General features: G+C 65.3%; 1 protein-coding gene across 2 annotated transcripts; it reads right to left on the bottom strand.

Moving 5' to 3' along the window:
* TRAF3IP1 (TRAF3 interacting protein 1) lies at window positions 1–25,809 on the bottom strand. Of its 2 annotated transcripts, XM_028509946.2 has the most exons (16): window positions 25,290–25,809; window positions 22,370–22,438; window positions 21,819–21,980; window positions 20,836–20,979; window positions 20,310–20,735; window positions 18,686–18,757; window positions 18,108–18,183; window positions 16,381–16,482; window positions 16,057–16,077; window positions 15,129–15,213; window positions 14,905–14,988; window positions 12,789–12,909; window positions 12,556–12,592; window positions 11,666–11,742; window positions 2,603–2,826; window positions 1–990 (listed from the first exon to the last, which is right to left on the bottom strand). In XM_028509946.2, exons 1-16 carry the CDS (start codon window positions 25,410–25,412, stop codon window positions 825–827), a joined length of 1,989 nt encoding a protein of 662 aa, XP_028365747.1. In that variant the 5' UTR covers window positions 25,413–25,809; the 3' UTR covers window positions 1–824. The 2 variants fall into 2 exon arrangements, with proteins under 2 accessions (XP_028365747.1, XP_028365748.1); XM_028509947.2 differs by lacking the exon at window positions 16,381–16,482 and having other exon boundaries at window positions 25,290–25,808.

The following is a 25,809-nucleotide window of genomic DNA, read 5'->3' on the forward strand; positions in this document are numbered from 1 at the left end:
TGTGTGTACGTGAAAAACTAAGTATAAACCATGTTTTTTTTAAAAAAAAAATCTTTCTTTTAAAAAATAATTTCCTCCCCCAAATGGCAACAACATCACACACTGTCGTGAATCGGGGCCTCCCTTCCCCAGACGCCCCTGGACCGCCTGCCAGGCAGGCACACAAGCGAGCATCGCTGGGAAGCGGAGGGCTGGCCCAGCGGGGAGGGCAGGGCCCCTGGAGCCTCAGGAGCACCCACCTGGGCGCCGGGCAGCTGCCGAACAAAGCCAAGGCAGCTGGCGCGAGCTCACATCTGGGCCACGCTGTGAGGGCCGCACAGAACCTCCTTAAACGAGTGAACTTGAAGGGTGAGAAACACCAGCCGCCGACAGCGGGGACCACTGGGAAAATCGAGTGAAGAGGGGTGCACAGCTGCGGGGCTGAGAGACCGCCCCTGTGCACCTCTGGGTGACACAGGCCGCAGCGACCCCTTCCAAGTGCAGGTGACCTAAAACCAGGACCCACTCCTGCCCGGCTGCGCTCCCCAGACGAGGTGCCTCCAGGGGCGGTCGTCCTCGCGCGGGGCTCCAGGGTTCTGGAAGGGACCGGACGGGGAAGGCTCCCGCCCGCGGACACGCAGGACGGCCACGAGGAGACCCCACCCAGGCGTTCGGCAGGGAGCCCGCCGGGGGGCTCTCCACGCACTGAGCGCGCCCACAGCTTGACCGCTGCGCGGGATGACACGGTTAACCGTTCGTTTCCTTTGCAAACTGATACTTGGAGAGCGATGCTGCTCCATCGTCCTTTTTATTTTCAGACTCTGAACCGCTGAGACCACAGAGGTTCACCGTCTCGAACTCAAGTTGAGGCCGTACACCATCTTCTGGATTTTCTCCTCGTTCTTCAGAATGGTGGCCTTCACGGCACAGATCCGGTCCTGCTGGTCCCGGATCAGCTGCTCCAGCTCCGCCAGCTCCGCCCGCAGGGGCTCCACGGCGCCGTCCGTGATGCTGAGGAGGGAAGGCAGCGCGTGAGGCCCCGCCTCCTCCCGGACAGGCTGCTGCTTGGGTTTAACACTCGCTCACTTCCGGTGTGGGCTGCCGGCCAGGCCTGAGCGGCTGTCCCCACCTCCTGCCCCTTCCCCACCTGCAGCCACCCGCCCCCCCTCAGGCCGCGCCCTCTCCGCAGTCCGCGTCCACGGCTCAGTGCTCGTCCCGTCCCAAGAGAGGGACGAGGACTCGGCGAGCACGACGATGACACAAGGGGCAAACCCCTCACATCTGGCAAAGTCCGCTGGGCTCATCCCCCGCCACAGCCCAAAGTGCCCTTGAACGTGAAGTTTACCCAAAGGAAGCTAATGCTCCTTAAAGCCCTGAAATCACAGGTGACACCGAGGGCCCAGGGACGGCCGGGAGGCCGAGCGGCAAGGCCCACGACGCCCAGCAGCACCACCGGACAGCCCAGCACACCCTCGCCTGCCTCAGTGGGGGGACCCCAACCCCCAGGGCAGGCCCACCCACGCCAGTGGTCCCCACGGAGGCCCCTCCCACTCCCTGTCCAAGGCGGGCGGGCCCCTCACTAGGGGTCAGACTCTGGCGAAGCAGGGGGTCCGTAGCAGAGCCGGTCCCACCTGCCTTTCCCTCCCCCCCCCACCCGCGTCTGCACGCAGGGGCACGCAGGGGCAGAGCGCCCAGCCGCCCCACCGCGAAGCGGGGTGGGGCGCCTTCAGGAGGAAAAGTCTGGGATGATGGTTTCAACACCTCGAACCAAAACATAGCCAGGGCCAGCCCATGCCAGGCTTTCCCGACTCTGGAAAGCCCCCGCTCCGACCCTGCGCGTTCACGGGCGACTGCGTTAGTAGTGCCTGCCTGCGCTGACCCGAAGGCACCCAAAGGGGGTTCTCGCTTCTCCAAAAAAGGGCAAAGAGCAAGCCAGTGGCGCCCGGGATCAGCCGCCGCAGCACTGGCCTGAGTCTGAGCGCAGGGCCGCAGCTCGCCCCCTCTGCGCCTCCGAGCGCCAGCAGGTCGTGGGGTATCCGGAGAGCCTAAGAGGGCGCGCCAGGGAGGTAAGCGAAACATCCTCCTGGACGTCACGGAGCGGTCTGACCACGGTGAATGAACGAAGACTGTGTGCGTGGGTGCCGACCCACCCACGTCCAGCCCCTACACTGTTCGCGCGCACGGAGAGGACCCCGAGAGCCGCCGGAGAGCGCGTTCCGGTTCTGCTGGCGGCAAGGGGGCGCTTCGGCCGGCACCAGGCGCGGACAAACCACAGCCCGCTGGCAGCGTGCTGGTGCGCGTGCGCTCAATAGTGCACTCCCTGCTCTCAGGCCTCGTGTCTGACGGGGGGCGCCCGCCAGGTTCTCCGGTGGCTGGGCAGGGCTCACGGCCCCTTCCCCGCAAACGGTTGCTGTAATAACTGCCGCTTCACCCTGGCCGTGTGGCTCCTCGGGCACACTGTCTGGCAGAGGCCGGAAAGGGGCCAGCAGTTTAGGGGCTCCCCTAACCCCGCCCCTGCCCGCCACGACCCCGCCTTACCAAGACCACGCCTCACCCCCACAAGCCCCGCCCACACCAGCCCCGCCCACGCCCCCGTCCCTGCCCCGCCCACAGCACGCCCCACCTCTGCTCCCGGCGCAGGGCCTGCGCGTGCTGCCGGCTCTCGCTGCGCCACAGCTGCAGCTCGTTCTGCATGGTGTCCACGTCCTCCTGCAGGTAGTCCATGATCTTGCCCAGCGGAAGCGCGCTCTTGCACAGGGTCTGGATGGACACGCGCAGCTTCTCTATCTCCTTGGAGACGATGTCCTTCTCCTTCTTCCACGCTGACTCGAAGACAAGCGACTTGTCCTGCAATCGCGGGGAGATGTGGCGAGAGGAAGACGCTCAGTCCAGAGGCAGGAGGGCGGGGGGCCGGAACGGGCTGCAGGGAGGGCCCCGCCCCTTCCTACAGGGCGCAGGGGTCTCTCACCGTAGTCCTGTCGCGGAAGCTCAGAGAGGGGGCCTGACCCTGCGTGCACCTCACCGCATCGCCTCCCCCTCCCGCACCGAGGAACCCAGCCCGCCAGGCGGCGGGAGGGACGGACCCTCGAGGGGGCAGACTGGGGACCTCAGGGTGCAGGGAGGGAGACCGCCCGCCCTCGGGCGGACAGGGGGGTCGTGGCCAGCAGCAGCACCACGCTGCAGGGTGCAGACAAGGCCGCTGCAGCAGCGGGACGGCTAGAGAAAGAAGGGGGAGGCCCAGTGCAGGACCTGTGATACAGCCACAGTGACAGTGACACAACAGACCGACACAGCGGGCCACACAGTCCGGAAGCAGACCCTCCCCAGCGGGCCACCTGGTCTCTGACAAAGCACAGAACCACCCAGTGAAGGAAACAGCCTGTCAGCTCCCCGCACCAGACCAGCAGGTCCGCCGGAGGGGGCATGGACCTCGCCCAGCCCCAGGTCACACGAGACCCAGCAGCGCCCGCCCAGGGGGTTGTGGGCAGACGCAGTGCCACAGACCCCTCGGGAGAAGGGCTGGGAGGAGAGGGTCTTCGCAATCCTGCACCAGGCACAGAGTTGGGCCGGACAAATCAGCCTGGGAAAGCCCACTAGCGGGCCTCTGCGGAAACCAAACCTCGGCCGTGCCAGAGACCCCGTCGGGCGGAGGAGAGCCGAGTCAGAGAGTGAGAAGGTCCTTCCGGACCGGACAGCGGACGGAGAACTAGTGTCGAGGACACACAGACTCCCAAAGCTTAGCAGCAAAAAAGCAAAGTATCCGGTCAGACAAAACGGACAAAAGGCAGGGACCGACATCCCCTGCAGAGGAGGTGCCGGCTGCAGACACGCCCAGGAAGGGATGCCCAGCCTCGTCACTGTCGGGGGAAGGCGGAGGGAAGCCGCACTGGGCAGAACGGCCCGCCCAGAGCTTGGTGCCCCCACCCCGCGCTGGAGGGGCCGCTCCTGCTCTGCGGCTCTCGCACACAGTATGGCTCCAGACCACCTCACGCGCGTGTGCCAGGACGCGGCACGGGCCTGCCCCAGGGGGCCCTGTGGGGGTGAGGGCACCCCCATCTCAGCCCTGGACTCGACGTCGAACAGGTTCCGAAGGACCACACCCCAGTGGACCTCGAGGCAGCCCCCGACGCAGCGTCTGATCCGCACTCGGGGGAAGCACACCCCGTCCCGTGGCCTCCACCGTGCGACGGTGCCGGTCAGAGCCCGCAGGAGGACACGCGAGCCGCCTCCCCAGGGGCACCGCCTGTGCGTGGAGCCACTGCAGACAGACACGCCCGTGCGCGGGAGGCTCCTAGGACCCCCGTGCGAGGACCGCACCTCCGGAGGGCTCCCTGCTCGGACCGGGCCGGGCCAGCGGGGGCTCGGGCGCCCCCCAACCTCTGCGACCCGCCGTCCACCTCACCTTGCACAAGGCAGATGTCGTGCCTCAGCTTCCTCCCCTGGAGAACGGGAGACCACCCGTCTCGGAGGTCACTGCAAGGGTTACATAACACAGCGCAGGCGAGCCCTTATCACAGGGGCGCTCCGTACGGGTCAGCTCTGGGCACGCCGCCTGCAGGTAAGGACAGCCGATCGGCCGGCTCCTCCCGGAGAAGAACGGCAGAGGAGGCGCCTCTGAGTGGGCAGCCCGGGCGAGGGGAAGCGAGCGTGGGGGGGCTGGCGTGCGCCCCGGGGTCACTGTGGCCGAGGCAAAGGTCAGCGCACAGCACAGGGAGGACGGGAGTCGGCCGCCCTTTCTCGCTGACCCGAGAAAAGGACGTAACTTAACAGCCGTCCCATCACACGGAGACCCGACCGCAGCTGACACCGGCAGGGCGGCAGGTGGCAGGGACGCGCGGGGACAGCGGGCGGCGGGGACAGCGGGGTGCACGCTCTCGGCCGCAGCGCTCCCCCTCCACCCGCAGCCGCCAGTAAGTGGAGGACGGGACACTGCTGGCCTGCCGCCGGCCTCTTCGGGCATTTTTACGAGGCGCCGTCCTCCCGTGTTTATCTCCCGGAGGAGCTTCAGAGCGTCTTTGCCAAGTTCCAGAGCCCGCACTGAGTGTTTGCGAGGATGGCACCGAATCTGTGAGTGAGTCCCGGGGACAGGACGCGGCCACAGTGCTGAGCTCCCTGCCCGGGACCACAGTGTCTTGGTTTTCTCCAGACCGTCTCTGTTTCTTGGAGAACCCCTCGGCTTCTCGGCCCAGTTACCAGGGGCGTCCTGTCAGAGGCACGCACGGAGCGGGCACTCACACGCGTGTCCCAGCTCTGCAGGGGAGCGCTCCTGGGGCTGACGGACCCGGCAGGCTGCCGTCACCTTCCAACACGGTGCCCCCCCCCAGACGAAACCTCTCTTTTCCTGGCGCTAGCTGCAACCTCCAGATGCCCTCGGCAGGGTCACATGGCCCGCCCCCGAGTCTGCCAGAGGTCCCTGCATGGCCGGACCTGGCGGCCCGGTTCCGAATGCCGCTCTTCCCAGGCTCAGAGCAGCCCCCCCGACGGACGCCGCGCCGCACCAATTTCCTTAAGTCATATGGTTTTGGGGGGTTTTTTCAGGTAGAAGCACCCTGATGTTTTTGCCCTGGCTACTGTGGCTCAGCGGACTGAGCGCTGCCTGCAACCCAAGGGGTCAGTGGTTCAATTCCCAGTTGGGGCACATGCCTGGGTGGCAAGCCGGGTCCCCAGTAGGGGGCATGTGAGAGGCAACCACACATTCATGTTTCTCTCCCTTTCGTGCTCCCTGCCCCCGCCAAAATAAATAAATAAATTTTTTAGAAAGTGCTCTGATGGTCCCTCCGCATCACCACCTTTGTCTGCGCACATGTGACAGATCCACGGCACAGTGGTGTGGATGTTTCTGAGTGGAACTGTGGACAACTTTGCCTTTGTCTACCGGCTCACCGCCGCCTTCGCCACATCTACACGCGTGCCGTGACCGCACGGTTCCACGCCGGTTCCGAGGTCTGTGACTACACGCGTGCTGTGACCACACAGTTCCACGCCGGTTCCGAGGTCTGTGACAGGTCCACGGCACAGTGGTGTAGATGTTTCTGAGTGGAACTGTGGACAACTTGCTGGTGACAATTTCACACCCAAAACTCAAAACCCGGCTTGTGTGTCCTGGAAGAGACTGCACGACTTGGGGACATCAAACCATCACCTTATTTCCTAAAATAATGACGACAACAACAACAACAACTTTTTAGTCAGCCAGTGGCCCCAGCTAGCTTTCCCGGCGTTGCTGGTGAAGCAGCATCTGCCCCCTCGCTCCGACTCGGGGACCACCAACGCCCAAACCAGAACCGCTCCGATCAGGCGCGGAAGTCAGCGAAGCGCGAGCTCTGAATTGCATTCTTCCGACAGGGCTCAAGTATTTGTGTTGAAACTGCACCATCTAGCTACCGAAATGAGAAGTAACTTAAAGTCCTACTTAAATCAACCAAATACAGGAGAATAAGTAAGACCGAAATCCCTGACTTCCAGAAGAATTTAGCTGCTGTTTGCTATACGCTAATTATTATCATTAAAATGGAACATGTTTGTGGTAAGATCCCTTCATCCAGGAAGAGGCATTTTAACAGACAGCATGCTGTCCCGGTCCCTGCTGTCCCGGTCCCTGCTGTTCCGGTCCCTGGCCAAGGGAGACGGGCGTGTGCGGGCGGACCCGTGTGCACACCCGCGCGCTCTCACCTGAAGGGAGGCGGGGGCCCCCGGCACCCGCGCGGTGAGCAGTGGGACCGCAGAAACGGAAAGAAACAGGAGGAGGAGGGAGACACCCGCAGAGGGAAACTCTCTCGTCCACTTGGAAAGAACGAAGTCGCACAGCAGGGCTGGTGTCTAAGATTCACGTTCAGTCGGAACGGACCGTCCGGGCCAGAGAGCGGGAAGACGAGGAGGAGGAGGGAGGAGCCGAGACCCGGGGGACGGGGACCCTCGCAGCCCCTCGCAGCCCCTCACAGGGAGCGACCCGCGGGGAAACCGCCGCCATCACTCCGGAGCTCCTTCGCATGCAACGGTTAGAGAGCAAGTGCTTTTAAGCACGAGGAACACTAATCAAAGTGCTTTTCTGGTTGTTTTTTAGAAACTTCATAAATCTGAAGGAAAAAATGTTGGCATGAGCTACTACCTTACTATTAACAAAGTTTAATATTTCCTCTTGAAAGGAGAACAAATGGGCCGGGATAATAAGAAACGGCTCGGGCAGCCCGAGCCACATGTTTACTCTGTAAGGCATTATGCAGCCCCAGCGCAACGGGAAAGGGCTTTTCTCCCAGCGCGACTTCAAAGACAGGCCGGAGAGACACCCGGGTTACGACCTGCGTGTCCCCGGCGCTGAAACAAAGGCTCCTCTGAGAAGGGAGAGGGACAGAGACCACGGCACGCCACCGTCGCTCAGGTGAAGAGCAGAGAGAACACCCCTCTCTGAATGCCCAGGCGAGGTGGCGAGAGGATCAGCCTCCGATGTTAACGCTGATCTGTGCAAACCGATACTAAGAGGCAGGCACAAGGGGCCTTTTCTTCAGGTGCGTGACAGCCGCCTCCCGGGGACATGGGCAGGGCACAGGGAGCGGAGACGCCCCCCGAGTGCCCGCTGGAGCGCACGCAGACGTGAGCACAGCACAGACACGAGCACAGCGGGGCCTCGAGGAGAGGCTTGCTCCCGGGCAGTCGGAATCCCACGCACCGCGCTGCTTGCACGTGCGGCCACACTACGTAGTGTCAGTAAGGAGGCTTTTCAAGACCCTTTTATCTGAAAGCTGACGAACCAAAACCTAAGTGGCCCACATGTTAAAAGAAGTAACAAAGGACTTTACATTAAAATTCAAGGAGTTTTGATATTTAATATTCACTTATTATGTAAAGTCTTAAATATGTTAGTTGTTAAAATGACAGACCAAAAATAAATGAGCTAATGAGCTTTACACAAGAAGCTAGGAAAAGTGAACACCTGAAGAAATTAAAAGGAAAAATAAAGAGTAGAAACCAATGAAATTAAAGCAACACGAAAGCAATCATCCACAAAACCAAAAGCTGACTCCTTCCTAGAGGGTGTCTGTTTCAGTGGTTTTTAAAAAGTCTCACCGAGGGTAAAGAAAAGACGGCACTTCTGACGGGAACGGAAAACCGCAGCTAGATGCATTTTTAAAATCAGACAGTGGACTTCGAACATCATCATCACACCGTGACTTGGTGACACGTGGGTGAGACGAACTGTTTCCTAGAGAAACGCCGCGGAGAGACTGCGGGCCGCCGTTGCTGCTCGCTGGAGCCCCCGCCGCCAGGGGCGGCCCACACGCAGCAGACTCGGGGGTCCAGAAACCGCAGCGCCCCCACGGTGGGCGGCTCCTCCGCTCGCCCACGTGCGGCGCCGACATCGCCGTTTCCTGAGCTTGCCAGGCCGCGAGGAAAATCTGGCGAGTCCCAGCCTGGGATCAAGGAACTCGACTGTTCCCCGGGCCAGTGATGCCCAGAGTGAAGATTCACCTCCCGTTCCCTCAGGTGACCAGGACCTGGAGGGCGTGTGCACAGCCCCCCCCCCCCCCCCGCGCACGGCCTGAAAGAGGAGGGGCGGGCCCTGCCCCCTGCCCCCCGCCCCACCCTCCTGTGGGCGGACCAGCCACAGAGCGGAGGGGGCGTGCCAGGCCGCCGCGGAAGAGGGCAGCACGCAAGCCGAAGCACTTCCCGCTGCGTGGAAGCCGCTACTGCTCCAGGTCTCTCCTCCCCTCACAGGTAAACTTACTCCTTACTGAGTCACGGATTAATTACCAAAAAGACACTCAGAGAGAAACAGGGAGGGGACACGCCCCCCCCCCCCCACCAGAGAAGAGGGCAGAAAGGGCGGCCTGGAGGGAAGCCGCCCGCAGGCCGGCAGCCTCTGGACGCCCAGCAGCACCGAGCGCGAGGCGGAGGGGCCGCCGAGGACAGGACGGGCGGGAGCTGCCGGGAGACGCACGGTAACAACGCCCCACGGACCACGAAGGCTGAGGATGCGGGCGGAGGGGCCAGGGCCTTCCCATGCTGCTGGCTGGAGAGCACTGGGCCGGCCAAACGTCCCGTTAGTCTTTTCCGTGAAATGAAAGACGCGTTTTTCATTTTCACCAATAACTTCATTCATCTGGATATTTTGAGTATGTTGGCTCTCTCCCACGTGGTAGAACGTTGACTGTTCTCCGTTACTGTCGCGATGTGATCCCCGTGGACTTCGGCGGGTCCACCCGACCGTGGAGCGCCGTCCGGCGGGGAATCTCAGCACCAAACCGTGCAAACCGCCTCTGACACGTTCGATGCATCACAGCACGTTCTCCACGCACTGCACTGATCTTTTTTTTTTCATGTTTCAGTTGCATTTTTACCTTTCTTGAAACAACAAAGCATAATACACGGAAAAGTTGTGCATTTTCTTCCATCGTCAGCATTAAAATGGCTGCACAACAATTTACCCATTTTGGTAAGTTTTTAAAGGCACACTGACACGACAGCTGCCACAATACAACCCAGCACAACTGTTTCCAGTGAAGCTAAGGACAACTAAGTGCCACAGAGCCAAGGTGCAGGGATGAAACCAAAGGAACCCTCCGGCCGACCCAGTGAAATGGGGGGACCTTGAGGAGAACAGCTGACGTCTCCCGCCGCGGCGAACACACACGTCTGCCCTCGGACCCGGCAGCCCTCCTGGCGGCAGAAGTGTCCGCCCGCCCCGCCGCAGCCGCGCTCGGAGAGTCCCAAGCACCAGCCGCCCAGCGGCGCCCTGGCTAGGGAGCGGATGAGCGCACTGCGGTCCGCCGGCGCCAGGACGGCAGCTCAGCAGAGCAAGGAACCGGCCGGGTCCGCGCTGCTCACGGAGACGCCTCCGAACAGGGGGGGCGCACGGCAGCCAGCCCGCAAGCAAGTGCTCGCCTCGCCGCACGCCGCCACCCAGACGCAGTTCTCAGGAGCGCACGCTAGAGGGCAGAGGCCGCAGCGGGGCGAGGGGCTGGCTGCAGGGGTGGGGGCGGGGCACGGAGAGAGGAGGGCGGGAGGGATTCTGGAGGGCGCAGGCCGCTTTGGAGGGTGATGGGCGTGGCCCTGCCTTGACCGTGACTGGCACGTGTGTGTGCTCTGACCTTCACCCACAGGGAGAGGAAATGGCGCTGCCGCCGCACAGAGCACTCTGCAGCCGCTGGGGAAGGGGTGGCAGGCGACAGCCCCGGGCTGGGTCCCGTGGGGAACACCGCGTCCTCAGGGCACAGCCCACACACGCCCCACTGCTGTCCGCGCCGGAGACGGCCCGGCTCCGAGCCGGGCACGCTCACCACCTGCCCTGGACAGAGCGCTCCCGTGTGCCGGCAGCCACGGACGGCGCCCGCAGAAGCGTGGACGCTGCAGCGAACGGCGGGAGGAGCCTGAATGTCCGTCAGTAAAGGAATAAATAAACAAAGAGCCACCGATTAAACCGAACAGACAGAGCTGCAGTGTCAAAGCGCGAGGGCCTCAGGGGCAACTTGCTGCCTGGAGAAAGGGACCCCCCAGCCACGGGGGGCACGGGACCTCCTGGAGCAACGCCAGGTGCATAGCAACCGGGGCACATGCGCAGGGGCGGGCTGCTGGGGACAGGGGGCGGGGCCAGGACAGGAACGACTGCAACGTCTCCTGCGCATCTCAATTTCTCGTATTAAAAAACAATTGAGGATCTTTCAGAAGACCAGTAGGTGAGATGCAGACCTGGGGTTTACCGACCCGCCGAGGAAAGCGGCGCCGAGATGCGTCCCACCCCTCCCCCCGCCCAGCCCCCCCCCCGCGCCTGGAAACACTTAGGGGGCCGCCTCTCTCCTGCAGCAAGTGCGCTTTTCCCTCTTTCATCTTCCCGAGTCAGAAGCCCCAGTCCTCCGAAACGCACTCTTCAGAGGAACTCTGAAACACGCCTGGTGTGCTCTGCATAAAAATCAGCCGCAAAATTGAAACCAACCGGGGCTTCAAAGGGCGCCCACAGACACAGGCCGGGGGCCCCGACACCCGCCCCAGGGCTGCAGACGCATGGCCAGGGACAGCGGCGACCCTGCGCCTGTGTGGAGGCCCCTGATGCAGGACACTGCCCCCTAGGCTACGCCAGGCCAGGCCCCAGGACGCAGCAGGCTACCGGGAGCAAGGCGGACACAACAGACAGCCAGCGAGTGGACGCGGGTGCAGAAAACACGCAGGAAACCACTTTCTGTTAAAAGCCCACAGCAAACACTTACTGCCAGGCCATCCGGCCCGCAGCTGCCCGAGCAGGGTCCCACGCCCAGGGGCAGCTGCCCCCGCAGGGGGCCCGGGGCCCAGTAAGACCACATCGCACACCGGGGAGAGAGACTCGGGAGGCCAGTGGCCAAGAGCTGGAGTTTAAGAGCCCGACTCGAAAGCCCCGCCCCTCACTCTGCAACCAGCTGGGGCAGGCGGTGGCTGACTCCACGTGCTGGGAAACGGGGGGCTCGGGGTCAGCGCAGGGCAGGCCCTGGCCTGGACTCCTGAGCCCTGGAGTGAGGCTGCTGCCCACGCGGGACAGGGCCGACGCGGGGTCCAGGGAGGTAACGGGACTCCGAGAGTGCCTGTCCCCCCACTGAGGGGGCCCCACCCTGAACCACCCACAGACGCCACCCATCACCACACCGAGAGGCGTGCCCGGGGCTTCAGTGGGAGCCTGAGCGACAGAGCGCAGAGGTGCCGGCGGCCGCGGACAGAACCTCACCTTCTCCCCAGGCCTGGGGGGCAGCCGCAGCTTCTCGTAATCTTTCTTGGTCTCCAGAATCTTTGTGACCAGTCCTCCTGCAAAAAGCAGCGGCTTCAGGTTCCCGCTGCGCTCCACCCCGGGCCCCCGGAGGGCCGGGGAGCACACCAAGCCCCCACTCCGCCTCCCCCACCCTGAAGACGGCGCCCAGCACCTTCGCTTGGTCACCAACAGCCCACAGCAGGCTGACACAGCCGCTGCTGCTGGAAACCAACTCCACCGTTTAACAGAGCTTCGGAGAAACCAGCTCCGTGAAAGGTGAAAAAAAAAAAAACAACTCTAACCCTGGCTGGTGTGGCTCGGTGGACTGAGCACAGTCACTGAACCCAGGGTCACTGGTTCGGTTCCCAGTCAGGGCATGTGCCTAGATTGCTGGCCACATCCCCAGTAGGGGGCGCGTGAGAGGCAACCACACAGTGATGTTTCTCTCCCCCTCTCTAAAAATAAATAAGTAAAATCTTAAAAAAAAAACCTTTAGAAATAAAATAGATTTTCCATTTCCTAAAGTTTAGGAGAAATGCAGATGAGCATGTGAAACAGTTACGGACAGTACGAGAACTGTGAACTGCTTCTGAGCAGCCTCTGAGGACCAACACCCCCACCCTGGGGTGACACGCGTGAGGAAAGGCAGACGTGTGGGGACGAGAGCACACGGGCAGCCAGGCAGCTGCTCTGGGGACGCCCTGTGACACTGCGCAACCAAGTAACCACACGCTAAGAACACGGCTGGCCCCAGGGTTCGGGGTGCCCGCAGGTCCCCCAGGTTCCCAGCACAGAAAGCCCGCGGAGCCCCGGCGCACCCTCGGCCAGCCCATACCGAGCCTGCCTCGCTCCCCACGCCCGGGACTCACCGTGCCTCTCGTCCTCGCCCAGCTCCACGGCTTGCGCCTGTGCGGGGAAGGGAGGGAGAAGACGGGGGACCTGGGTTAGCCGAGTCCCCCAAATCCTGCTCCCAAGGAGCGGGCTGGAGGACAGACGAGGTCAGAGAGGGCGGAAGCCGACTGAGAAACCGGAGGGGACCGCCCACAGGCACCTGGACGCCCGTGTGAGGGCAGCCACGCCTCCCCCAGGCCGGCGCACTGACCCCCTCGCGCTCCGGCGCCTCGGGCAGCTGGGGCGCGGCCTCCACCACGAACTGGTCGTCCTCGTCGTCCGAGTGCTGGGCGTCCACAATCACGCTGGACACGGCCTTACCGCTCCCGGCCCTGCGCAGAGGGGCGTCAGAGCAGGTCAGAGATGCCACGAGGGGGCGTTTCCCTCTGCCCCGGCGTCTGCGGGGCAGGTCGGGGGACGCTGAGGGAAGCCCCTGGACCCAAGTCCCGGGGCCCCACCCTCTGCCAGCCCCTCCCATCCCAGGTGCGCACCTGCCTGAGAGGCAGGTGCACCCTGCCCCGTCCACACCCGGACCTGCCCCTCCTCTGGCCGCCTCTCAGGGAGACCCTGCTGTCCCTTGTCACCCCTCACATGAGGGCCCGCCCTCCCACGGCATAAGCCTCACGGCAAGGGCGGCCCCCCAGCCCTCTGCCCCTCAGTGCCACTTGGGAACAGCAGCTTCTTCGGGGCCCTTCCACTGACCCCCAGTCCGTGCCCTGAGCTGCGTCCCTGCCCAGCACCCATACCCCACCCCTGCTGCCCACCAGGTCCTGCCTTTGCCCTGGGCCACCAGCCCACAACCTGGCCCGCCATCCCAGAGCTCTCTCAGGCCCCCAGAGAGCCCCCGCTCGGACTGCCCGCCCACCATCACCCTGCAGGCCAAGCCAGCATCCCCAGCTCGGGCACTGCCTCCACCACACTGGAGACTTGGCCACGCCCCCGACCCAGCCGCTGCGCCTGCCTCTCGGCCCCCCCACCTTCACTCCCTCCCACCCACTCCCCACTTCCACCAATGCCCTCCACGTCCCTGCCCCACTGTCAGCCTGGCGACACACACACGCGCTCACACATGCTCCCACGCGCGTGCACACCCCAAGCCACTCCCATGTTTCAGTGCAGGGCACAGGGTCGGGAGGGGCCCCGGCACCGGGTCTTGAGCTCTCACACACCCTCAGTCCATCATCACCCTGCCCCGAGGCCCGCCTCTCCCAGGACCAACCTCACCTCGCCCTGCATCCCTCACACTCTGCACCCCCCCCGCTGTGGACCACAACCCACCGTCCCAGCTCCTGGCCCTCCCCACAGCCCTCCCTCCTCAGCAGGCCTCTCCCACCTCACCGCCTTCTCCGAGGGTCCCCCCACCCCTGCCTGCCTGCTCTCCGGGAGGACGGTCGTTCTCTGTGGGCAGTGGCACTCCTGGTCCCAACCCCCCAAACTGCATGCCAAGAACGTCCCCCTGGCCTCCTCCCCAGTCACGATGCTCCGTCTCCACACATGGCTCCAATGTCCCAACATTCCGGCAGCGGGGGTGGCCTCCAGATGAGAACCCCAGTACCAGCGTGCCACCAGCCCCCTCTCGTGGAGACCGGCTTCAGCTGCCTCCCGCCTCCCCAGACCGGCTGCTGGCGCAGAAGCAGCATGAAGCCCAGACAGGAAGCCCCTCCCGGAGTCTCCCCCACGGGGCGGCACACACGCCACCCGCCCCATCAGGGGCTCTGCCCCCCGGCCCCCAGCCTGCTTCTCCCACCCCTCCACACATCTGCGCCCACTGGGCCACCGCCACCCAGGTGTGCTCGCTCCCTCCTCTGGAAAACAGGGGCTGGGGACGCCCCTCGCCCCCCCCTTCCTCCCCACTGCTCCCCTTTGTCTCTGCAGCAGAGCCCGAGGCCTCCGGCTCCGCCCGGAACCGCCGGCCCAGCCTGCTGACCTTCCGCACCCGCAGGCCGGTCTGCAAACCCGCACGGCCCTGCCTCACCGTCTGTGACCTGGTCACTGCGCTTGGCTTTCCTTTCTGTGCAATCAGCCTTTAAATCCTCTTTCCTGTTTCCCCTCGTGGTTTTCATGCTCAGAAAACCCTCTATCTGGAGGTCAGAGCACGGCGCCCCGCCCCTTCCCCACGTATTTTCAAGGTTTCCTGGACGTGCACGAACGCCGGGGTGCTCGCGGATCTGAAACCCGAGGCCGCGTGCGGTTCCAGGCCAGGGCCTCACCCAGCTTGCTCTCTCACAACGGCACCCGGCACCCTTCCCCAGCACGCGCCCGACTCCCAGCCACCCTGGGGCCCCACCCACCTGGAGGAGCCCCTGCCGGGTCCGAGCCCGCCTCACCTGTCGGCCGCCAACACCTCCGCGCTGTCCTGCCGCTTCACCCGGGGCGGCGCCGGCCTGGCGCTCCCGGGCCGCGGGAGCCTTCTAGAGCAGACAGTGGAACCCAGAACGGCGCGTGAGCGCCTCTTCGCACAGACGCTGCCGCAGAGCCCGGCTCAGCGCACGGAAACCGCGGCAGCGGAGGGGCGTGTTGGGGGGCGGGGCGAGTGGGGGCGGGCACGGACCTGGCGTCGGGCGGGAGGTCGGCGGGGACCTCGGAATCCTCGGGCCCCTGGGGCTTGTCCTGACTGGCGGGTCCCGCGTCTCCTTCTGCAGGGACGGCGCCCCGGCCAGTTTGCAAAGGAGAGAGAACACGCACGACAGACACACACTGGGGAAGGTGGCGGCCACACAGCCACGGGCACACAGGGGCGTCCCTCGCCTGTCGCTCCGGGGAGGACGCTCCGGGCTGAGTCTGGGGACCACGAGGGGCTCGCGTCTCGGGGAAGAAAACCCAGAAGGCGGGGCCGCGGAGCCAGCCACGTAACTTAAAGGAAGGAGCCGCGTGCCCAGGGCTCCCCGGTCAGCACCGGCGAGGACGGCAGGAACGGAGGGGACGCGGCGTCGCCACGCCGTCGCCTCTGCCATCCTCTCCCCGGGAGTGGCGGCGCCCGTCCCAGGCCTAGTCCCTGCGCGGACACACGGGGGCGCCAGAGGGCGGCCAGGGGCCTGCGTCGCTGCTCCCCGTGTGCACTTCGCGCAGCCGCCGCTCTGGGGGCGAGCCCCGCTGTGTCTATGAACCCGACGCCGTTTCTTCTCTTTGATAAGGAGAGACTGAATAAAAGTAAGTAACAAGTCCAAGCCGTTATTAAGGCAATTAAGGCTCCGCTCCACTATTTAAAGTGAAAGGGTTTCAAACTTCAGAAAATAGTGAAAGCCCATCAGAATTTGGCTGCTGAAAATGTCCTCTGTCCTCTGGGGGGGAAACCTGAAATGTATTCTCTCGACACAAAAAGAATGCAAATTAAATCTTCAAGTGGCGTCGTGACGCTGTCTCGGTGACCCAGTCTGCCACACACGCACCAGGGCGCACACGCACCAGGGTGCACGCACCTGCATGCACACGCACAGACACACACTTCTCACCGCGTGGGCACCACGGCCGCTCCTCACCTGCATCGCTCGGGGGGTCGCCTGCGAGAGACAAAGCGCGCATCAGCGATTCTCGTCCTCATCCGCGCCTCGGCCAGAGGGACGCGCAGGACCGGCCTGGCGCAGACCGCAGCACGGGGAGCGGCGCTCAGCCTGCGCCCACAGCTCCGCTCCCGCCCCTACGCCCGGGCTGCACGCGCAGGGTGGAGCCGGCACGGAGCCGGCACCCGTGACCCTCAGGGCACAGGGGCAGGGAATGGGCCCCCAAGGAGGGAGGGGCCCACGGACAGCGTTAAGTCGGGGGCTCGGCCTCCCCCAGGAAAGGAGTGAAAGGGCGGCCCTCACCTTTCTGCTTCGCTGCCGGTTCTGGCTCGGGGCGGTCCCGCCACAGGCCGGCGGCGCTGCCGTCGGCAACGCGGGCGGAGCTGGCAGCGGCCTCCTTGGGTCCTGACGGAAAGGGTTCAGAACGGGCGGGTCAGGCTGCGCGCTGCGGGCTGGCGGCCTCGTCCTCAGCACGGAGCCCCTGTATGGGGGCCCTCGGCCCACAGCGGACACAGCAGAGGCGGCTTTCCAGAACGGGCTCCAAGATCAGTCCCCGGGTGCGGCTCTGGGGCCCGGAGGGGCGCGGTGCTGCCTGCAGGCAGAGGCCTGGCCCCCCAGCCAAGGCAGACTAGCCCCGCACCCCCGTTTCCAGGACCGCCTCCCACTGCCGCCGGCCCGGAGGCGGAGAGGCACAAACAGGCAGTGACTTCAGGGGGCAAGGAGGGGGCGCACCTCCGGCGTGGCGCACAGGCCTGGCGCCTCAAAAGCCCCCAGACACCTGGTCACCACCACTGACCGGCTGATGGGCCAGCACCCCCAAACCAGGGAAGAGAATCAAGTGTGTGAGACACTTTCCCTGCTGAGAACCAGTGGGGCAGGAGGCGTCGGAGGCAGGGACTCTGGGCTGGGGCGGCCCGGCCCGCTGGACCCTCCCCACTGCGGGGGGTCAGGGAGGGGGGCTCTGGGCGGCAGAAATGAAGTCGGGAAACCGTCCCTTTCCTGGGACGCACCTGATGGCGTCTCAGAAGTACTCACAGAATCAGCTCACACCGACCCGCCTTCCGTGAATTAAAATAGGAGATGACTAAACAACTGAATCTAAAAGTTCACGACAGAACACAGAATCTTCACCCCTCAAATCTGTGGATAAACCACGATAGAAGTAAAATAAAGTGAAGACCGGCAGCTTCCGGTGCACAAAAAGGAAACCCTCGGGCAGCCGGAAACCAGACGTAATGAACAGAAATGAGCGTGAACAGCGCAGACGCACGCACTTCTCGGAGACGTGGCCGGTGTCCTCTGCGGACGGGAAGGCCTGCGGGTCGGGGCTGAGGTCCCCGGGAGGGTGGCAAGGGCTCCCTGGGGCCTTCCTGGGGGCGGACCCTCATGGGGCCCCCCCATGGACAGAGGCATATTCACTGAAGACCTGAGTGTCTCGGTGGGAGAGGGGCACACCCCCCAAGTCTCCTTTCTACATGAAAACTCCGGAGATCGTGTGTTTGCTTGCCACGTTTCAACCTGCACAGCTCGGGGAAAGGACGCCCCTTCCGACCCTGCCTCTGCTCCAGGCAGCTCCGCCCCTCAGCGCCTCTCCTGCCCCTCGCCACGCTGGCTGCCTCTCCCACTGGGCGTGCCCGTGGGCAAGCCCCCGGCAGGCCTGTCCCCGGCACCCCAGCGCCAGCGTGACCCCAGGGACAACCGCTGCACAGAAAGCAGCTGTCTCGGGGCCAGGAGGCTTCCTGTGCCCGTCCTGAACGTGGGTGACATTCCAGTGACACCACGTTTCTTGAAAACTAAAGTCTGAGCGCATCTTTCAGGCTGCTACACAGACCCCAGCAGGGTGCCCCTCCGCCCCGGTGCCCCAGAGCTCTGAGCTCACATGCGTGGGAGAGCCACACAGCGTCACCACCATCACAGCCCCTGCCCACCACCACCCCCGCCCGGCAGATCTGGCTCTGAGCCGCAGGGGCGCTTCCCTACTAGACGCCGTGACGCCGGCAAAGCAGCACAGCCCCCGGCTGCGGCCGTACCTTCCCCCGAGGTTCTGGAGCGCCGCCTGGAGGTCTTCGCTGCCACGGGCCCAGACGCTCTGGGGGAGGCCTCCGTCTGGGGGAAGAGAGGAGGAGAGTCACCTGGCACCTCACCCACAGACGCCGCAAGCAGAGGCACAAGCTGAGCGCAGCTCGAGGGAGGCGAGGGAACAGGAGGAGGCCACCCACACTCTTAGCGGGACGCACACCAACTCGGGGCACACCAGGGGCGCCTGAGGAGGGGTCAGAGGGCAGCTGAACCCACTCTGACTCTCAGGTCAGAACTCTGTCCCTCTCTAGGGCCGGGAAGCGGCAGCAACCTGCCAAGTGCACTTGACCAGACTGCCACCACTACACACCCAACCACACCTGCAGACAGCTGTGAGCGCCGGTCGGGGGACACAGCCCGTACCATCCCCCACCCCGGCAGCTCCGGCCTCGCCACGGCCCTCAGGGCCAGGGGCCTCCACGTCACCCCATGCCCGGTCCGTCTCCCCTGTGGCTGCCGGCACACCTCCCCGAAACTTGAGTTGCAACCTGCAGGCCTGCACCTCGGACAGGCGCTCTCTGGAGCTCACCTCGGCTTCAGCTTTGGAGTCTTTGAACGGTCCATCTGACAGCTTCTTAGACACCTCCCCGGAGCTCGATGACTGTAAAACATGCTTTACTTGCCTTCGAATTCTAGAATTAGTCAAATCCACCACCTCTGAGAAGACACTCAGACGCACGCTGTCTGTGGCTGACCGACGGCGAGACATCCTGCCCGCGTCCCAGTCCGAGCGGGCTCGGGCCGTGGGCTGCCGGGACCCCGCAGGACCTCCCGGGCGCGCCGCCCAGGGCGGCAGGGACCAGTGCGAGCGCTCACAGGCGGAGCCTCTCGGCTGGGCCGTGAGGCCAAACCTCTCGGGAACATCCCAGCAGGGAGGGAGAGACGCAGACACCCAGCACCCGCCGCTCCCACCCCGCTTGGGGGGCGGCCCCCTTCAGAGGTCCGGCTCCTTGGAGCAAAGGCCCGGACACCACGGCCGGACGGCACTCTCGGGACAAGGCACAGGAGGGCCTTGTGCCGCACCGTCCCCCCCCCCCCCCCCCCCCCGGCTGGCCCCAGTTCCCCGAGAGACGCACGTCGCTGCCAGGAGCGGGGACACCGGCAAGGAGCTGTCCCTCCGTGAGGGCAGAGGGCGCGGGTGCCTGCTCGGTGCCCCACCCTGAACGTCCTCGCCGCGGCGTCCCGCAGCAGTGCCCCACAGGGGCTGCCCAGCGCCGGGCACCTGGCTGTCCGCTCAGAGGGGACAGGGCCCGTGCCCACAGACAGCCAGGTCACTCGCCCCACACACGTGTCACCCCGCTGGCCTCTCAGAGCGCGCCCACACCCACCACGTGGCCCTCTCTCTGCCAGCCCCGGAAGGCGGCCGGGCAGGTCAGCTTCCATGCGGGCAGGCAGGTGCAGGCGAGCGGAGGGACGCCCGCGCCCCCAGGCGGCGACACACAGGGGTCGCAGCTGGTGCGTGTCTCCCCCGGGCGGCCCAGCTCCGAGCAGGGACCGCCCCACCCTGGCCTCACACCCCTGCACACGAAACCGCGCCCCCGCGTGGCTCCAACAGGCCCGGCATCCATGAGTACAGCCGCACTTCACAACGGCATCTCCACCAAACACGTGGCAGAGCAGCAGCGAGTGCAGGGGGCAGCGTGGCAGGGACGCGGGGGCCCTAAGGCCCCCAAAACACAAAGTCAGTCACGGTCCACACGCTGTGTGCAGCTCCCACGGCTCCGTGGGGCCTGACCTGCCGGCCGGGGACCCCGGGCAGCACTGAGACGCCACGCCATGCCCCAGAGGGCGGCCGCAGGAAAGGCGCAGCTCCGGCCTCGCGCCCACCGCCCGCACCGAGCTAAGCTTGAGCCCCTCCTTCCCGGGACTCGAGACAGCACACTGTCCCCAGGACAACAGGCGCACCCCGCAGGCTTCAGAAAACACCCCACATGGCCCAGAGCGAATAGGAACCCGGCCCCCCGCCCCGCCCCCGCCAACCCCCAGGCGCGGCACTGCGCCCTCTGCCGGTGCCGCTCGGAAGCGGCGCTGAACAGACCGCTCTCCCAGCGCGCTGCACGGAAACCCGGTTCCCGGACACACTCTGCTGAGGACGAAAACCGAGTCACAGAGCCGCCCCAACTCGGAGGCTCCCGCGTTCAGAGGGGACTCACCTTCTTGTCCGGTTTGTCCTGCTCCCGGTGCCGGTCCCTGCCGGGGTCCCGGGCACGCTCCCCGGCCTTCGCCCTCCGGCGGTCCCGCTCCCGGTCCCGGCCCTTGTCGCGCTCGCGCTCCTTGTCCCGGTCTCTCCACCGCTCCTTTTCTCGGCCTCCCTCGCTCCTCCGCTCTCTCTCGCGGTCCGAGTCCCGGTCCCTGGGGCCTCTGTCCCTGTCCCTGTCGGGCCTGGCGCGGGCCCTGGCCCGCTCTCTCTCGCCCTCCCGGCCCCTGTCCCTCTCGGGGTCCCGATGGCGCTCGCGGTCGTCGTCCCGCGTCTTCTCCCTGTCCCGGTCCTTCTCCCTCGGTCTGCTGTCCTCCTGCAGCTCCCTCTGCTTGCGGTCCCTGCCGGGGCTCCCCTCGTTCGTCTCAGGGGCTCCTCTCCCCTGGGGAGGAAGGCCAGACACCAGGGTCGCTCACGAGCGCCCCTGCCGGAACCACAGGGGAACCGCCGCCCCGCGCCCCAGCCCGCGGCCCCGCGGTCACCTCCTTCTCGCCGGGGACCCTGGGCTCCTCGACCCTCGCGTTCCTGTCCTCCGACTCCTGGGGTTTCGACGTCAGGGCGGCCCGTCCCCTCGCGTCCCCCTTCTCGCCGGCCAGCACTCTCTTCACCGCGTCGTCACTGGACAGCTTGTCGTCCGGCGGGAGGGAGGAAATGCAGGGTGAAGTGGGGTCAGCCCGGGCACAGACACCAACGGCCTCATCCAGAGGCGGCTCGGGACCCGGGCTCTTTGCACGCACGGCACCCGCGGGGCCCTGCAGCGGGGACGATGGCGCCCACCCACGCTCCACACGTCCCACGCGTGGCCGCACGCTGTTCGAGGACAACTCCACGAATGCCTCCTCCTGCCAGGGGCTCACCGAGAGCCAGCAGGAAGGGCCCGAGGGAGGATGGGACGCGCTCCCGGGAATGAGAGGCCCCCTCGGCAGCGCGCGAGCGCCCCCTGGAGCCAGCGCCCAGCTCCGCGCAGGAGTGCACCCCCCACGCTGGCACCGGCTCTCCACAGGGAGGCCCCAGTGACCCTGAGGCCCCAGGCACTACCCCGGGGCGCGAGGACGCGCTGCGCACCGGGTGGCGTGGCCAAACACCACAGTCAAATGGCCGTGGGCTACGGGCACATGCCGGGGCACCCAAGTCAACCTGGGGGTGGGGGGAAAGGCCGGCGGTCCCGTGCCACTGCCAGACGAAGCCCCCTGGGCCCCAGTCGAACTCCCCGGAAGGAGGAATGCAGGGCTGGGCACCGGGGCGCACCGCCTCCGCCCGCCAGCCCCGAAGCCAGGTGCGGGGGGTCCCCATTCTGCACCTCAAGCCCGTGGAACCAGGGTGTCTGTTTCCTCTCACTCCACGACTCCGAAACGGGCGGGATCAGACCGAAAGCCTAGCATCTGGCACCTATCGCCCAGAACTCCTTCACGGTCACCGTCCCTCGCGCACAGGCAGGGCAGGGCAGGGCCGGCCGCAGCGCTACCTGGCCGAGGCAGCACCTCCCGATTCTCTGCAGCAGCTCGTTGGTCCTTTCAGGCTCATGCCCCGCCACGATGCGCGCCGGCTTCACCGACAGCGGCTCGCCCGAGACCAGGACCACCACGTCTATGGCCTTCTGCAGGAAGCCGATCTTCGCGTCTTTGTCCTGGGAGTTCCCGTTTAAAATACGAATAGTGAGACACTTCAAAAAAAAGTGTGTTGACTGCAGTGTGTTCAACAGGCACAGCTCCTGTTTGCATAAAAAGCTCTTTTTACGTGTCCAATTCAGAAACACTGACTCTATGTAACAAAACAGAAACAATTCACTGAAGTTCTTAGTATCAGTGGGTGGGCTGGCACCGCCCTTTGCAACACAATCCGATTCCTCAGTGCATAAACTAGCACGAAAGCAGTTATCAGAAATGAAAAAATGGGACAGGACCCAGCAATCCGGGCGTCAAGGAGCCTCGCAGCCCAGCCAAGGCTGGCATGGAAACGAGACACACCCCGCACACAGCGTAGGAAGCCCCGCCCCCCACGCGGGGCCCCACCCACCTTCACGTTCTCCGACTTCATCTCAGTGTCCGTGTACAAGCCCTTCAGGAAGCCCGTCGTCCGAATCACCTTCAACAGGGAAAGCAAAGCCCCGGTCAGCACCCCGCGGGACAGCCTTGCCCTCAGCCGCAGCCACTGTGCCCGTGCGCCGGGGCTGACCGGGGCTGTGGGCACCCAGGACCGAACTCAGGCTCTCACTCGACGGACGTGGGTCTCCCACGTGCCAGCCCTCGCACCAGGCGGAAGCCAGCCTGGCTGTGGGCGCGGGTGGCATCACAGGGACTTGCAGGGTGGTGAGGGAGCAGGGGTCGGCACCGGCCCCCACTCAGGAGAGGGAGGGGCGTCAGGGAACTCCGCCCAGCAGCGGCCGGGTCTGAAGGGAGACCGGAGGCAGGCCCAAGGGGAAGAGCTGGGGGAGGGGCTGAACACTGGGTCCCAGAGGCTCCGGGGCAGGAGGCTTCTGTTCCAGGGGCCGGAGGCTTCCCCGGGGGGGACAGGAGCAGCCCCAGGCCAGAGTCAGGTGAGGCCTGACCCGGGTGGCCGTGGGAGCCATTCAGGAATAGGACTGAGCATCAGACCCCAAGAAGGCCCCGGGAGGTTCAAAAGCAGGGGGCAGCATCTTACGAGGGTCACTCGGGCCCAGGAGAGAGAACGGCTTCCAGAAAGAAATAGAATTTCCCAGCCTGGAGTCTGACACTAGACGGGAGGCCTCCCTCCCTCGCCAGCCCCTCCCCCCCAAGGACCAAGGGGGCCAAGCCACATCACTCCTGTTCTCCCCTCCCGGCCCCCCATCAACCTGTGCCCCCCACCTGTGCCCCCCAGGGAGGAGGGGGGCTCTGGGCGCTCCAGGACCAGCGTTTTTCAAACTCAACAGGTTACTGTAAAACCGACACCACGGGTAACAACAGCATTTTTTATGAAACAAAAAGAGCATCGGACTGCACAGTGTGCAGTAAGGACGAGCGCATCTCTGTGGGTGCCCTGGGTGGATGAATGTAAAGCGTGTTTACTGCCAGAAGCCACGATTTAAAAACCAGCCCATGCCAACATCGACGGCCCCTCTGAGCCCCCGCTCCGCCAGCTCCGAACACTGTTCTCCTCCTCCTCCAGCCGAGCCAGCGCCGGGCCCTGTCCCTCCTGAGTGCACTGGCACTGCACCCCAAATACCCTGCACCTAATGTTCCTGCACGCCCCTGTTCAGTCTCTTTGGAGGGGTCCCAGTTCGCTGGCAGTTACAATTGTGAGTGATAATCTTAAATGACGACAGACGTGAACATGACAAGACCAAGTCTTTCCCTTAAGAAGGAGGCAAAGCCGGTCTGGCTGCAGCTACAGGACTAAGGAGGCGGCTTCACCACAACGCTCCGGAGCCGCAGAGAATTTCCACACGAGGCTCCGCACCTGTTCTCCGAGGACGCAGAGAGCAAAACGCCTGCTCGGCGACCCGCCAAGACCCACAGGAGGGGCACGGCCCCCGCCTCCCGTCCTGACAGGATGGACACAGGACAGCCTGAGGCTGTCCCCGCGCGGCTCCCATCCGGGTGACTGGCCTGTGCCCTCTGGGCCAGAGGGGGCAGAGGTGAAGCAGCACGCGGCCGAGGGCCTTCCGGGGGCTGCAGGAGGAGGGGCCCAGACAGCCCTTGGGGGGGGGGTGAAGTCCCACTGAGTTCCGAGCAGAATTAGGGTTTTACACAGAGACGCGCGTCCGAAACTAACAGCACAAATGGAGAAAGCACAGGCCATGGAGGAGGAAGACGCCCAGTCTGCCGCAAAGAGCGAGACACGGCATTTGGGGACCAGCACGGGGTGAGTTCGGGGGCCCCTGGAAGTCCACACGTTCAAGCTGCGTCCGCAGCCCCGAGGCCAGCTGAGGCGCCCCATGGAGGAGGGCACCGCCCCCGAGTTACCCCGGGACTTGACAGCCCCCAGGTAACAGTGACTGTCTGTGAGCACCTTCCGTGCACCTGGCCTGGTGCAGCTCACCTGGGATGCACCAACAAACAGGTTACAGTCTCTGCCACTCGGCAGGCGATTCGCCTTCCGCCGGGGGAAGTGACAACCAATCCCAACCAAGGCAGGCGGTGCCGTCTGTCAGCAAACACTAACCTGTGCTTTTGTAGGTCCCCCTCCCGAGTCCCCCTACAACCACTTTCAGTAAACTCACCCCCAGGTGTTTATTAAACACCCAGTATGTGGTGACCGCTGTGCAGAGCCCTGTGGAGGGAAACCTGGCGGCGGGGCGGGGTGGGTGTAAAAATAACTTCCTCCTCCCGGGAGTTCTGAGCGCCTCTGGGCACCAGGCACTGCAGAAAAATCATCCCAGCAACGGCTGCGGCAGGTAGAACGGAAGACGTGGACGTGCTCTAACAGACCCAGCGCCGGCTGGAAACAAACGATGCGTGCTGCCTCAGGGCCCGGGAGACTCCCTGGAAGAGGTGGCCCGCGGGAGTGGGGCTGACAAGGGCGGAACAGGAGTGAGGGCGAGGCGCAGAGACACGGCAGGACTGGGCCGTGGTCGCCCCTCAGGCCGCAGGCCAGCCGAAGGCGCGGGTCCGCGGGCGGGGGCTCCGGGGACGGGGACCGGGCACAGCCACACGAGGCCCGACCCTGACGCCAGCCCTCATTCCGGCCCCGGGCCAAAGACCCCAACCTCGACCCCGGAGCCCAGGGCTCGACCCTGGCCCGCACTCGGGCAGGAGCCCTATTCCCAGACCTGCACCTGGGTGCCGACCCCCGACCCCGAACAGCGCCTGGGCCCGATCCTCGCCCCCGGCCCACACCCGGGCCCAGACCCCCGATCCTCGCCCCCGGCCCACACCCGGGCCCCGACTCCCAACTGAGCCGCGGCCCTCCCCACGACCCGCACTGGCCCCGAACCCCGACCCCCGACCCGCACTCCGGCCCCGGCAGTAACGCCCACCTCCGTGATGATGTCGTGCAGGTAGCGGAACGGGGGCTTGTTCAGCAGCTTCTCCGTCAGCGGCGGCCTCCGAATCACCTTCCCCAGGGCCTCCTGCGTCCGCCTCACCACCGCCGCGTTCATGGCGGCGCCCCGCCGGCCCGCCGAGCCGAAGCCCCGCGTCCCCGCCGCTCTCGCCCCGGAGCCGCCGCCCGCTCTGGCCCGTACGCGCCGCTCGCGTTTCCATCCCACAGTGCACCGGAGTCCGCCACTGCGCGTGCGCGGGGTCGCCGCGCTCGGTCGCCGGGGCAGCGCGGCCTTAGCAACGGACGCGCCGCGGCGCCCCGCCCCTGCCCCGGCTGCGCGCGCACGCCGGGCGGGGGTCTGCGGTGGGGCGCGCTCGCCGCCGCGTGGGAGGGCCGCTGGCCCTCTCCCTGGACCCTCCCAACGGCCTCGGGGAGCCGGTGCTCGCCCCGGGTCGGAAGTGCCGCCCGGGGACTGCTCAGCAGCGACGCTGCTTCCAGGATCTGTGCTGCCTGTT

Source organism: Phyllostomus discolor, chromosome 4 (genome assembly GCF_004126475.2).
Source record: "Phyllostomus discolor isolate MPI-MPIP mPhyDis1 chromosome 4, mPhyDis1.pri.v3, whole genome shotgun sequence".
NCBI lineage: Eukaryota > Metazoa > Chordata > Mammalia > Chiroptera > Phyllostomidae > Phyllostomus > Phyllostomus discolor.